At 41.5% G+C, this 14,572-nt stretch overlaps 1 protein-coding gene across 2 annotated transcripts in view; it reads left to right on the forward strand.

Annotated features, from left to right (window-relative positions):
* Positions 1-3,673: 3,673 nt before the first annotated feature.
* The window catches only part of CRYBG3 (crystallin beta-gamma domain containing 3), a 114,600-nt gene continuing 103,701 nt past the window's right edge, over positions 3,674-14,572 (forward strand). For both annotated transcript variants that reach the window (XM_060098639.1, XM_060098640.1), the window contains exon 1: positions 3,674-3,906. In XM_060098639.1, coding sequence (XP_059954622.1) covers positions 3,758-3,906 — 149 coding nt within the window. In that variant the 5' untranslated portion in view covers positions 3,674-3,757. The remainder of the gene's footprint in view (positions 3,907-14,572) is intronic.

The following is a 14,572-nucleotide window of genomic DNA, read 5'->3' on the forward strand; positions in this document are numbered from 1 at the left end:
AAAAATTCTGAAAAATTCTATTTTACATGATTTTCATTAAAAAATTTTGCTGCATTTACAATTATAAAAATTATATACATTCCATTATTGAACATGTTACTGTTATGAGAGAAATTACATCAATTAGAAGTGATTCTTTCTGTTTTGGTTTTGTCTTCTGATGCCTGAAATAGTTTTCTATAACTCACCTTTTGCTGTTGTACATTTTGAATCTTGTTTCACCTCCATTACCCACACATGTTTTCAGTGTTAGGGGAATTAGGATGTGTTTATGTAGTGATAATGTATCCTGGGTGTAATGCTTGGTGAGTTGCACAATGGACAAATTGGAATTTAAGCAGTAACAACTATTCTTTGGAGAAACTGACAACCAAATAAATATATCCTACTAAATCCAAACTAAATGTATCCCCAATGCAAATTTCCCGGCAGATCCCAAAGTGCCCCCAATAACTCCAATACCAACTGACTCTAGGCATAAGGTGATGGAGGGAAAATCCAAGTGGAAAGAGATTGTGGTCTTAATTGCAGTTTAAATGTTTGCTTTTGTAAATTTCATAAACACACACCACCAAGTGATCACATTCCTGAGTTCACACTGGAAGAGACCGTACCAGTGAGATGCCCTGAAGCTTCAGCTTCATCAGCTTCACAGTAAATGTGCTTCTACTGCAGATACTCATTAAATGTCTTCAGAAAAACTGAATGAACAAATGAAGACAACTGTGCTAAATTAGCATCTCTAAGATCCTTACAACTCTAAAATTCAACTTTTTTACAGACTTCCTAATGTAATCTTAGAACTTGGTATTCAGAAATTTGTTATTATGAGTTTAGAATATAAGAATGGAGGACATCTAGGAACTGATAAGTACTTGAAAAGTAAATAAATTAAAATTCAGGAATCATTAATTTATGGTTTTAAGCTAACTTTTCATAGACGAAGTTTGCCTTAATTGAGGCAGGACACCATGTATACTTACCTTACAATTCATTTAAATGCTTTGTTCTACCACAGGCTGGAGATTAGAATATCGTTAGACATTGTTTCCTTCATGAAGTAGTTGCTTTTGAGAAAAAAAAAAAAAAAAATATATATATATATATATATATATCATGGGTCTGTATTGGACCAACCGTTCATTTTAGGGGCCTCTAATAACATTTATATTATCTTATACCTTTGCAAGCTGTTTATTAATAGAAGGGATTCTAGCTGGATGAACATTAGCATTATTTCTACTACATATACTATCACCACCAATACTATAGAAAGTTTCTATATGAATGAAGGACTTTACCCATCATGATTCTATGCCTTCTATTTACCAAGGATAGTGGTTATTAAAAGAATATGACTATCACAGCATTCTCCTTAACAGCTAGTTTTTAGAGAAATTCCTTTCTTAAAAGAAAAGCATTATTAGATAAAACCATAACTCAGTAATAAATCTTACTGGCCCCAGTAAGTTTTTATCCCCAGAAAGACTTCCTGAAAATCTACCCTCTGGTTAGGTATTAGGGTGTAGGGCTTGCTTTGGTCACAGTACAAGTGGTGGACACATCTGGTAGTTATTTAACATTCCTTTGGGGAGATTGATTCTCTAGCCCTTCTAGCTGGAGGGAACAGTTTGCTTCATACTCTCTTTGCTTTCATATTCTCTGGGCTTTCTGGTTAGCTGGCCTTTAATGGAGATTCTTCCCTAAAATTATAAGACTCGAATTGGGAATTTTACTTGTCTTATTCTAGTGTATTATTCTACCTTTTCCCTTTTTTCTCAGGCTCACAGAGAGGGAGGAAAGATTGCAAAAGAGAAAGTGCTGACTAGCACTTTTGATCCCAGATGATCCCAATCTTGAGGGATTGTCTGGGATGAACCCAGCAGAAGGAAACTAGACTGATTTGACTGTGGTAGGTTAAATTGAGCCAGAACAAATTAGGGTGAGTGGCTTTGGGCTCTGCTGCAGTTAGTAGGGGCTGGAGTGCTTCTTCGAGGCACCTGTGGTGTGGCAGGGAGGCTCAACAGCCATCAGCTGGTGCTGAAATGACCTGGGGTGTATAGCCATCCAATCAACTCCTCAGCAACCTTCTCCAGGACTCCAAAGCCAGAGGGGGGATGACCCCAGGGTACCTTCCCGCCCCTCCCCCAAGTCAAAACTGCCTTGGACATTTCATTTTTATCTCATTTACTTGTATAACATTTTTAGTGAACAGGTATAGGATATTCACTTTTCTGATTTCTACACCCTCACAGGGGCAGCTTGGCTTTAAAACAAAACACCTGGGGTGAATGGGCCCCTTGATATTTTCTCTACTAGCCACTTGGGTATAAAAAACTAAAAATAAAAAATTGTGCTACTATATTAGTGAAATAAGTCAGACATAGAAAGGCAAATACTACACTACATGGATTCACTTATATTGATGCATCTAAAAAAGTCAAATCCATAGAAGCAGAGAGTGGAAAGGAGGTTGCCAGGGGCTGGAGATGGGGAAACAAGGCCGTATTATTCCAAGGGTACAAAGTTGATGTTATGTAAGACGAGTAAGTCCTAGAGTTCTACTTACAGCACAGTGCCTGTAGTTCAAAATACTGCATTGTATGCTTAAAACTTTGCTAAGAGGGCAAACCTTACGTCATAAGTGTTTATAATAATAATAAATAAGAGGGTGGGAGGGAACTTCTGGAGGTGATGGATGGTTTTATGGCATAGATTGCCATGATGGTTGCATGGTGTATATTTATCTTCAAACTCATCAAGTTGCATACATTAATTATTACAGTTTTGTATGTATCTTTAAAAAAAAAAACCAAGAAAATCCAAACTACTGTATTTAGACATATTTAAAAGCAAATCTTAAGGACCTTTTGGTCTCCAGATTTCAGTGACGTCTGTGTAATAACTACAAAATATTTGTCCCAGCATTTACAAGTTTGAATTACACTTGTTTTTGATCAGTGACGTTTTGCAAGAGGGTTCACCGGGGAGTAGTATGTAACACGGAGTGTGAGAAATACCAGAACACATCTGGGTTAGGGTAAGTTACTCCACACAGTAGTAAGCCAGCCGAACAAGAAACGAGCTGTTGACAGATCTAGACAGGCACCTACGGAGCCCTCCACTTCTAAGACTCGGCCACGGGGTAACCTCATCGTCTGCAGCCCCAGGTAGCTGTTTTAGGAACAGCTGTTCGTTAGCTGAAAGGCAGCCCAGGCCATTCTGGTACCGCAGTTTACCAGGTGTGTTCACAAATTTTAGTTCATGAACTTCTTTCAAAAGTCTGAACACTGTTCCGTCCATTGGCTGGAGGATAGAAAAACAAATCAGTAATAGGAAGGAAAATTTGAGCGAAAAGACAAACGGGCTGGAGCTCGTTTGGGCGGGAAGCCCGGAGCCCGGCGTAGCGGGGTTCCGCGTCCCGCCGGGTCTCAGGCCAGCGCCGGCAGCGAGGACCCGTCCGGCGTGGCGGACGGCCGCGGGGCCCGGGCTCGGGGCGGTGCCGAGGCCTCTGGCTCCTCCCGGGGGCGGGCGGGCTGGGGGCAGGAGGAGGAGCCGCCGCACAGCGCAAGAAGTAGCCCCGCTGGGAGCGCATCGCGCCCGCGCTTCTCCTGCCGGAGATGGATTGAGCCGCGCCGCCCGCCTGCGCCGAGTCAGTCCTACCCTCGCCGGGTCCCGCGGCGGCGTGCTCAGGGCGCAGGACACCGTCTCGCGCGTTCCCCGGAGACGGCCGCGGACCGGCTGTCGCGCCGGGGAGATGTCCGGCGGCCGGAGGAGGGGCGGCGCCCCCTGGCACAGCTTCTCCCGGTTCTTCGCTCCCCGAAACCCTTCCCGGGACAAGGAAGAGGAAGAGGAGGAAAGGCCGGGGACAAGCCAGCCGCCCGCGCCGGGCCGGGGCGCAGCCAGGTGAGAGCCGCGGGGGGGACGTCGGGGGGGCCTGCGCCGACTCGCGGGACGGGGGGCTCCTGGCCCCGGTGCCCGCAGCCAGCCGCTCTCGGCCAGGCTGCGCTCGCCACTTTCTGTTCTTCCTCCATTGCTCAAGTTTCGTCCTTCTCGCCCAGTTCTCGTGCCGCATCGCTTGGTTTGTTAAATCCGGGTGAAGTTCGTGACCCGAGGCCGCGCCAGCCCGCGGGGCGCTCTGCCTCCCCACCTCCCCTCCCCGGATGTGATTCGGTTCCCGTCCCACAGTCGCGTCTGCTCTCCAAGTTCTGCGGCAAAAGCGAGTCCCCCGGCGTCCTGCCTACAGTAATGGGAAACAGTTGTGAGCCGAGCCATCCGCCAGGGCAAAGAGGGCGCGATCCGAAAACCACTTCTGTGGGAAAGGTAACGCTTTGGAGCGCCACCCACTTGGCTGGGATTTTGCCATTTTATTCGTGGTTTCTCAAAATGATTTAAAAAAAAAAAAGAATGGTGATGCTGAGTTCCCAAGACTCCATCAAAATATAAAACCCTCGCTAGGCTTATTTACCATTGCCTGACATTTAGATGATGCCACTCTTCTTTCCCATGTCTCTTCGGAAGCATCTGCCTCAAGTTCCCAGACAGATTCCAGAAACCAGGACTCAAGCTGTCTTGGTTTCAGTAATGAAAACTTGCCCCTTCTCTGCAGTCTTTTTTCCTTCTCCACCTGCTGCTGTAAAATCGAAATTAAAAAAAAAATTCATGTCTAATAAAACTACCTATTCCTGAGTCCTTTTATCTGAGTCCCGAGGGAGGAAGAGGGGTTAAGTGATATACAACTCGCTGTTTTAAACTTTTGATGGCAAGAGAGGCTTACGGCTCCGTCTTCCCCCAAATTGCACTAGAAGATCACTCATGTGATTGGAAGGACGCTCTCCAGAAAGTTGTGTTTACTTCAGATGTTAAGGGCTTCATGGAGGGCTTCAAAGAAAAATGGATAGGAAACAGAACTGTAACTGTGACTGAGCTGATTCCATCAATATTCATTCAGGTCTTGTGATTTGATTCTAGTCGTTTATGTGTTCCTCGGTTTCCCTATTTGTGAAACATTTCCATTTTGACCATCTGTTAATAAAATGCCACGTCTTTCCAAGAAAGCTCCTATAATATTTGGAAAACTTCTCCTGGGAAGCTTTAGCTATTATTGCCCTGTTAAGAGAAAATTTAAAATTCAGAGTTAAACAGTAGTTAAAAATAGTTTTGAAGTCTGACAGGGCTCAACCAGAATGTCTGAATGCTGGTGTGGGCAGACAGCCTGTGGTGCCTGCCATCACTGTAACAGCACTAACAGTCTTGGATAATATGGAGGCAGTGTTTAAAAGAAATCCCAAGTAGACGCAGCAAAAGTTGGAAACTTGTGTCAGTGTTAGCAGGGAATAGGCAGGCCAATTTCAGGTTTATATCAGAATTGACTTGAGACCCTGCCTGCTGCCCTGCCCTGTTTTGGCTTTTTAGGCACTTCTCAAATCTCTTTTCTCTCTGGAGCTAACCACTACAGCAACTTGTCTCTTGTCTTCTTACCACTCTTCCATTCTCATCTCCAGAGAGGCGCACACTGTGGCTTTTTGACAGTGAGAAATTTAATTGTGCTTATATGGACACTAATTGTCTCCTTATCTTTTTTAGAACTTGCCAGATGTTAAGGGGATAGCAGATAATCCTTTGTGTGGGTGTTCTACCTTTTAAATGAGTTTAAATCTTTCTTTTCAAGGATATAAACAGACACAAAGCCTTTATTGAAAGTTTAATGAAACGAATGGAAACAATGTCCTAGTAACACAACACGCTGGTGTTAACAAGATTGGAAACAGAATTGCGATTTGTCACTGTGATCTTATTTCAAAATGAAGGGGGTTTTGGCTGATTATTTTAGAGGCAGTAAAAGCTTTTGGTTTTAGTGGGAGCCTAGTTGACCTTTTGTACTGGTGACTTTAGATGCAGGGGAGTCCGTTCAGACACGAGGGGCTTGGTGTGGTAGGGATGTAAAGATGACTGAGAAAAAGGTCCTTTCTCTCAAGGAACTGGGAGAAGGGAAGAAGACCACCTGAAAACAGTCATCCTACCATCTATGGTGTGTCTGGCCCATTACAATTGACAGAGTACTTTTAATAATATGCTTTGAGGTTGGACAGACCTGTACGATCAGTATTTTCATTTTACTATAAGAAACAGTTAAAGAAACTTCCCCAAAGTCACACAGCTACTTTTCAGTTAATGAACAAGTATTAAGTCCTATGCAGTGCCTGCAACTCTGAGCCCCCTTAACATACATTAAGGATTAATCTCTGCATTCTGACTTTTCCATGTACTCAAAACAAAATGCATTCTCTCAAACTTGGGTTGTATAGTCTCTGTTTCTGCACTTCCAGTGTTGGCTTACGTGAATTTTGTGATGTAACTTGTGTGTGTACAAACACAAATGGGACATAAATTCCTTAAGAACAGAATTCCTTAACAATTTCTTAAGAACAGAATTAAAAATTAAACACAGACGTAACCACAAGACCAATAAAAGTAAAATTTACAGCATCATCCTAACAGCTGTTTTTTGGCTACTCACAAAATGCATATGGTACCAACTGGGACAAACACAAGTTTTGGGGGGGTTGCTAGGACTGTAGCACTGTGTACCATGCCATGATTCAGGTGGTCCAATATTTCCCTATTTGAACCATAGGAAAACTTTTGCTTTTATGGTGTGCTGTTATTTGGGCATCATTTGCTGTGAACACATCATTTATATATTACGTTCGCTGCTGTTCTCATTAACCTTCAGCAGTTAAAGAAGGCCTGTTTGCATCAACACTGTTGTATATGGGAATTCAGGTGTTGGCAATGGAATTACATTTCAGTACTTATGTCTTGGGTGGTTGACCAGATCCAGAAAGTGTTTATATTAATTTGTTTTAGGTTTTGTAGAGATGAAAACTGCAACTGAATTCAATTCACTGCTATAATGTTTAGCCCAGTTTATGAGCATGCAATGAATGGACTCATTAGAAGTGATAGGGGAGAGCAGGGAGGGCTTCATGGTGGAGGTGGTTTTACCTGGGCCTTCAAGGCACTGGTGTTTTCCACAGGTAGAAAATTTAGCCACAAAGAGAGAAATAGGGAGTGGGTCTTCTAGGCTGAGCGAAGGCCTTCAGAGGTTATGATCTCTTGGGGGCTGTATACATTAGTGGGGCAGAGTGAAAGAGGCGTTAAGAAAGCTAGATTAGCGCTGGGCCTTAAAGAGTGTTTGGCTCTCAATTTAAAGCTTAGAGAATTTTTGTGAAGGTCTTTTAAACAGAAACTGCCAAACTGAAATTTGGAGGATACCTGCCTTCTAATTTTCCCCACTTTGAGAAGATGATTGCTCAGTTTTGTTTCTTTGCTATATCACACATGATGGACGTGTTTCAAATGAGCTCCGTACAATGTTCGTAAACTCGGGAGGGGGATAGTAAGGCGAGAACAGCATTTATTCAAGGGCCCACTGTGCACTTCCTCCTGGGATGGGTACTTTTACTTGCATTGTCTCATTTAAACGTCACCCTCAGCCTGGAAGGTAGCCTGGAAGGTAGTGGACACTGTTGGCATCTTGAGTGGAACAATTCTTTGTTGAACTGGGCTCTCCTGTCCTTTGCAGCACAGTTGGCATCTGTAGCCCCATCCACTAATTGCCAGTTGCATCCTCTAGTCATTGGGAGAACTCAAAACACCTCCACCCAGGTGGGTGGCAGGGAGAGAGATAGGACTCCCAGCTGAGAACGATTTACTCCAAATCATGACAGGAGTAAGTTTCAGGGGTGAGATTTGAAATTGGGTCTCTCTGACTCAGAAGCTCTGATTCTTTTTCCACACCATCCTGCCCGCCACCCTGCTGAACTATGCTCCTTCAGAATACATCTGAATATGTAAGTCAGTTGGACCTTTCCTTCCTTTATTCCAGAATGGGTAACGCTGTGGCCCATTTCACATGTACTCTTTTTGGCTGTTCCTTTGAGCGTCCCAGTATAGTGCTATTGATAGAAGGTAAGACAGGATCACTAGACCCAAGGTAGGGCTGTGTCTCATCTTGGTGTCCCCTTTACCTAGCTCAGGTGAGGGAGTGAATCTCTGTTGATGGAGCATTAATGCACTTACTACTGGCTTTAAGCGAGGGTTAGTACACTCCTACCCTGAAACATGGGGGTACCATAAAGCTCTCTAGACAGAGTGTTTGGCTATTGATTTGAAGTTCAGAGAATATTTGCTTTTCACCATGGCTGAGTGTGATTGATAAATGGGTAGAACCAGGATGCTAATGGGACGTAGTGCAGGAGATAGTCTCATAAAAAATGTCAATAATGCCCCTGATACCAGCATGAGAAATGTTGGCCTTCAAGTTAAATGTTGACCACAGCATCAGTTATGTAAGGAAAAGGAGCTTTGTTCTCCGAATTTTTATAATGATTGCATTTTCATTGATTTGAAAGCACTATAGAGAATAATAGATAACTAGTTTAGTGGAATAAGAGATACCTATGTGGTGTTGAAGGACCACATCTGTAGTTCATGCCTGCAGCAATAAAGATGACTGGGGGCTTCCCTGGTGGCGCAGTGGTTGAGAGTCCGCCTGCTGATGCAGGGGACATGGGTTCGTGCCCCGGTCTGGGAGGATCCCACATGCCGCGGAGTGGCTGGGCCCGTGAGCCTGCGCGTCCAGAGCCTGTGCTCCGCAGCGGGAGAGGCCACAACAGTGAGAGGCCCGTGTACCGCAAAAAAAAAAAAAGATGACTGGAAAATTCCAGAAGTCCTCAGCCCTGTGTATTTTGTGAGAATCTTGAGCTTCCAGGTTAATGGAAAGCACAGAACCTACCTTTGGCAGTGGAGTAGAAATATAGACTGTTTTATGGTGTTGTAGCCATACTTTTTTTCAAGTGAGATTTCTGACTTTTGGGCTTAACAGGGTGTCTGCCAGATGTCTACCTTGGGGATTCTGTTTCTTGCTGAGGAAATTCCTTGAAAGCTAACTCAATTGTACACTCTAAATGGGTTCGAGTTGCAAGTGTACCTCAAATTGGCCCACAGTAAATTTAATCAGCACTTCTAACTTTGAAAGTTCTGATTAAACAAACATTTTTGGGTTTTTTTTTTTTCATCTCAGTGGAAAATACGTAAAAAGGATACTAGCACATTCTGTAAAGTAAGAGGAAAATAATACTCCCTCAATAAAATATTTTATTTCCTAACCAGAGTTTTGATGAAATACGCTGATGTGCAGATAGACCAGAAATGCCAGTACAACTGTGGTAGCAAGAAAACATAGGTTGACATAAATTGAAACTCGGGAAAGTAATCCAGGTTCTCTGCTGAAAAGAGAGTATCAGCATGAAGTAAAAGTTAGTCCTATTTTTTTAGTCTGTTCATTCCATAAATTTGAGTGACTGCTACTTGTCGAGTATGTTGCTAAGGAGTGGGATACAAAGATGAATGAAAGACCAGAACTGCCCTCAGAGGGTTCCTAAATTAATGGAGGAGATAAACATGTATGTCTCTATTTTCCAGATGAGCTCACTATGTGCCAAACACGTATTTGGTGCGTGTGACATGTGGTTCAGAACTCATGTACTGTATCATGAGGGTCAAACATTGTATGAAGACTTTCTCATACAAAGTGTCCTCTCGCTGCTCTGAACTTCTCCCTGAGCATGGTTTGATGAGCAGCCTTGGCCAAGGCAGACTCGTGGGGACATGTGGCAGTAACTATACCAGCAGGGATGGAAGTGCTTTCCCTCAGTCCCGCCTGCTCCTCCTTGACTCAGCAAGTCTTAGATGGAGGCAGAAAAGCGCATCCTTTCAAAAGTCAGCATTCCAAGTAAGCGGAAATCCTTACACAAAATGGCTTGGTGTTGATAGAGAAATAAGTTGAAGTTTTGTGACCAGAAATAACTAATCTTACTGTTTATTTGTCAGTTGTGAAGGCCAAGTACTGGTACAACTCCAGCAGAATTACCTCTCAGTGTTTAACCCCTGGGGGTATGTAATTGGAAATATCCCAAAGCAGCGCAACAACTGTTTGCTTAGTCAAGTGTTTCTTTTTGCCTGACAGATTAATGATGACAAAACTAAACCACCCTTAACCAGGAGATTGGGATTGAAACATATATACACTAATATGTATGAAGTAGATAACTAATAACCTGTATAAAAAATAAATAAAATAAAATTTAAAAGAAACAAAAACCTAAATAAACCACCCTTAATTGAGGCCCTAATAAGATCCAAACCCTATGCTTGGGGCTTTAAACATATACATTCACTTAATCCTCAAAGCAACCTTATGAGAGAGGAAGCTTTACTCCATTTTACAGATAACATAATTTAAGGCTTGGAGAGGTCCAATAACTAATCAAAAGTGTCAACATCTTGTGGTAGAGTAAGGAGTCGAATTCTCCTTCCTGAATTCAAAGCCTACAGCATTATGTGACTACATTCCCTGCTTAACTTGGGAAGACCCAAACAGAAGGCAGACCTTAGAAAATGGTATTGAATGGAAATAAAAGACAATGGCATGCAGCTGGATGTCTGCCCAGATGGCCTGGGTCAGTGCTCGGTACAATAAAGAATTTATGGTCCTGGCAGTTGAGAGAGGAAAATATATACACTTATACAACTTATAAATTTATATTTGAGTACATAAAAAGAGTCAGTCTCCTTCGGAAAAGATACAGATTAAGACTAGCAAGCTACCATACAACACCTGTTTGATAATCAAAACTTGAGTTTGTCGGGAGGAACTCTCATACACTACTAGTGGGAGTGTAAATTGATACGCCACTTTGGAGGGCACTTTGACAAGTTCTGTCAGTATTATACATTCACATACTCTGATTTAACAGTTCCCTTCTAGGAATTCCATTGGCTGTATACAGTTTGCAAACAGGCCAAAAGTTGCCTCTACAAGTTTAGTCATTGCAGTGTTGTTTCAATTAGCAAGAGATGAAAAATAAAGTGTAATCCCATCAATAGTGGACTAATTGGTAAATCATGGTATATCCATGTAGTGGAATATTACACAGCTGTCAAAAAGAATGATAAAGCTTTTTATGTACTGATAAGAAAATGTCTCTTAGATACATTAAGTAAAAAAATTTTAAAAAGCAAGATACAAACCACTGTGTATAGTATGCTCCTGTTTGCATATGAAAATGGGGGAGTATGAGAAAAGTCTGTTACTAGTGTTGTGTTAACTACTTAGGGAAGGTGAGGGACTGGGTGAATTAATGAGGAACAGGAGGGAGACTTTTCATTTTAGACCTTCTTATACTTAAAAAAATTATGTGAATTATCTATTTCAGAAAAAAAAAAGACTGGTTATGACCTAGTGAATATCTCTGTATAAAAGAGGAAAAAAGAGAATTTATAATCCTGAGTTGGCAAAAATTCTCCAAAGAAAGAATGAACTCCATTAACTTTTTCAAGTGAGAAAAGTTATGATTAAGGCTATAAGTAAATGGGATATTTATAATGCAGAATAATTAGATATTTTGATACTTTCTACAGGTATGAGGAAGGCTTATGTATTATTAATCTGCAATGTGAAACTGGGTGGAGTCAACAGAGCATCAAAAATGTCAACTCATTTTTGTGAGATCACCTAAATCATCTGCTTTAAGTAGCAGTGTGACTCTGGGCAGTTCGTTAGCTCTCTGTCTTTGATTATAAAGCGAGGGAGGTAGCCCTCATTGCTAAGGTCTCTTCCAGCTTTATCATGCCAGCCAAAACTCCATAGGGTAATAGGTGTGTACAAGATAAAGAAGTATGCCTTACAGGTTAGGAAGACTTTTGTTTTACTGGAAAGGCTACATGTGAATATGCGTTGGGTATTCCCTCTGTGTGGTCCTAACGCTTTCATCAGTTGATTTGAAAACCTCACCAATGTTTTAACAAGAATTCACTTGGTACCACTGGTGCCAGGCCCTGTACGAGCCTCTGGGAATCCAGTGCAACATGGTCTTTGGTTCAAAACACTCCTGCAGTTTTGTGGGGAAGGCAGACATAGCACAAATCTTTCCTTCCCTCTTAAAATAAGTACCAAGGTGTCTCACAGGGCTGTGGAGCATTTAACAGGTGTAGGGCCCATTCTTGAGACTCTCTCCTTAGAGAAAACGGTTTTAGTCTCATTTAAGCTGTTTCTTCTGGCCTTTCTGTACATGTGTCTATTTACTATTCTTTCTTGATTTGTAAACTTTAGACAGTTTATATTGATTTCTGGTGATGGTAGATGAGGACTTAGCTATTTTACACCTCTTCCCACTTCCCTTTATTCATTCAGCCAAACTAAGTGTTATAATTTTGGGACCGAATCAAAAGTCACCCTTTCCATGTATATAAAATACAGTTTTGTTTAGAATAGTACAACATGCTTTTGAAGGAGCACGTCTTTTATATGTTCCTTATGACAAGTAGCTCAAATGGTAGTGCCAGAAATGACATGAAAATGGTATTTGAATGCTCTCACAAATAGTAATTTTGTGTGATTTCTACATGATATGTTAGGAATTTCTCCTTTACTCTTTGTACTAAAATTTATGCAAAACATGGATGCTACCTTAGTGGCAGGTCATAATTTTTTATAACTGCCATGCTCCTTATGACAAGGAATGAAATACTTTGAATTTTAAACTTTGATAACCGGCAACAGGTTGGGTGAGATGTAAACTCTCAGCCTTTCATTGTCTTTGTTGTCAAAGCACGAAGGATCCTACCCTGGCTGGAGGGGTGGCATTGTGCTGTATTAGTCAAAGCTGAAAATATGTATGGTAATAATTTTGATTGCTCCATTGTTCTAGGTAGGCAGATAGGGATATTATTCGGCAATGTTGTATTTATTATGATACAGAGAAATTGCCATTATGAAATATTTGTACTGTTAGTAGTTAGTTATTTGTCTGCTTTAAATTTGCTAGCATTTTTCGCTAACTTGTTTTTGTGTTTTAAAATCAACTACAATACTTGTTTTTTCTTCCTTTTGATAGTCATATATGCTTTTCTAAAACAGCTATGAAATTATAAGAAAATCAAAAAGAAAAAAAGCACAGCTCATACATAACCCTCTCCACCCAGAGACGAGTACTGTTCTTCTAGATCATTTCCTATGTGCATGTCTACATGTATACATATTTTTAGAAAAAGTAAAAGTTCTCTTCAGGATTTTGAAACCTGAATTTTTTTTTCACTTAACAATGGTGCTTTGTCATTTTCTACAATAGTTCATATACTTTTACAAATTATAAAGATAATTTTAACCCTTTAAAAAATCTTAGATGGGTCATTACTTTTCAGAATCTAGTTTGAGTATCTAAATGTGTCTCTGCTTACAGAGGGTTTGTATCCCGATGGGAAAGTTATATAGATTTATATATAATGTGCTTTGAAGTAAAATAAAGCCGGGTGAGGAAAGAGGACGTGATGGAAGTAGTGAGTCTGTAATAAGGTACAGAGAGGATGGTCATGGAAGGCCTCTCTATTGGGTACCATTTGACCCAAGACCGGCATGATATTTGGAAGTAAGGACCTGAGCAAATCAGAGGAAAGGTCTTTCCAGGAAGAGCGAAGAGCCAGTTTCAAGGTTGTGGGGCAGGACCATGTTGGCACAGATGCCAGAATAGGCAGAGACCACAGAATGGAAGGGAGCCAGGGGCCAGATGAGGTAGGTCTTGGTAAGGAGTTGAGATGATGAGATTACTTTTTTTAAAAAAAAAGTAATCACTGAGGCATGGGTTTATATGTATTTGTATGTCTGTATATTCTCACACAGTTTATCAGCTTATTGGTATCCAGAAGAATTGACAGAGGAGGAAGAATTTGAGTTGGAGGTGAGGTCAGCCTTGGTCGGCTCTGGGAAGGCCCAGTCTCACCTGTCCTTGGATCTCCAGTGCTCCTGCCTCAGGCCAGTTTGTTGAATGGTACACGAATGGGTGTCCCATTTTAGACAGCAGCTAGAATACTGCTTTGAGTTCATGTCACAGCAAAAGTTCAGGGTATTGATTCTTTTTTTAAAAAAATTATTTATTTATTTGGTTGCACCCGGTCTTAGTTGCGGAGGGGTATTGATTCCTGTGAGGTGGGTCACAAATGTTCAGAATCTGAAGGGTATGAGGAAGAAGACTTTGGGAAAATAGAGCAGTGGCTGATGTCACGTGTAGATGGACAGCTCGGGTCACATCTAACAGACTGAGCTTCTCTATAGCCTGTGATTAAACTGTAATTATGGGTCTTGTTTTGGGAGCATGTGATGGGAACAGGAAGTAAATAAGCTTCAAGGTGGATACATAAATTACAGGAGAGGGTTGACATTATGGGGAAAGGACTGTCAGAAGCTCTAAGACTGCAAAGCCGTGAAGCTTCATAATCATGTCTGTTACCTCTCCTTCTTGCCCCCAGTTTCTCTCCAAAGAGTTCTGAAATGTAGACACCAGATGTTTGGGCTAAAATACATGCTGTTTGTCTTAAAAGTGCAGCATTTTGTTACCTTTTAATTTGAAACCCAGAAATAGCCATAACCACCTGTTTTATATTCTGTTAATAGTCATTAAAAAAAAATTACAAGTACTACTCTACTGCTGGCAGTCACTGTTTATGAATG

The sequence above is a fragment of the Mesoplodon densirostris genome, chromosome 5, assembly GCF_025265405.1.
Source record: "Mesoplodon densirostris isolate mMesDen1 chromosome 5, mMesDen1 primary haplotype, whole genome shotgun sequence".
NCBI classification, from domain to species: Eukaryota; Metazoa; Chordata; class Mammalia; order Artiodactyla; family Ziphiidae; genus Mesoplodon; species Mesoplodon densirostris.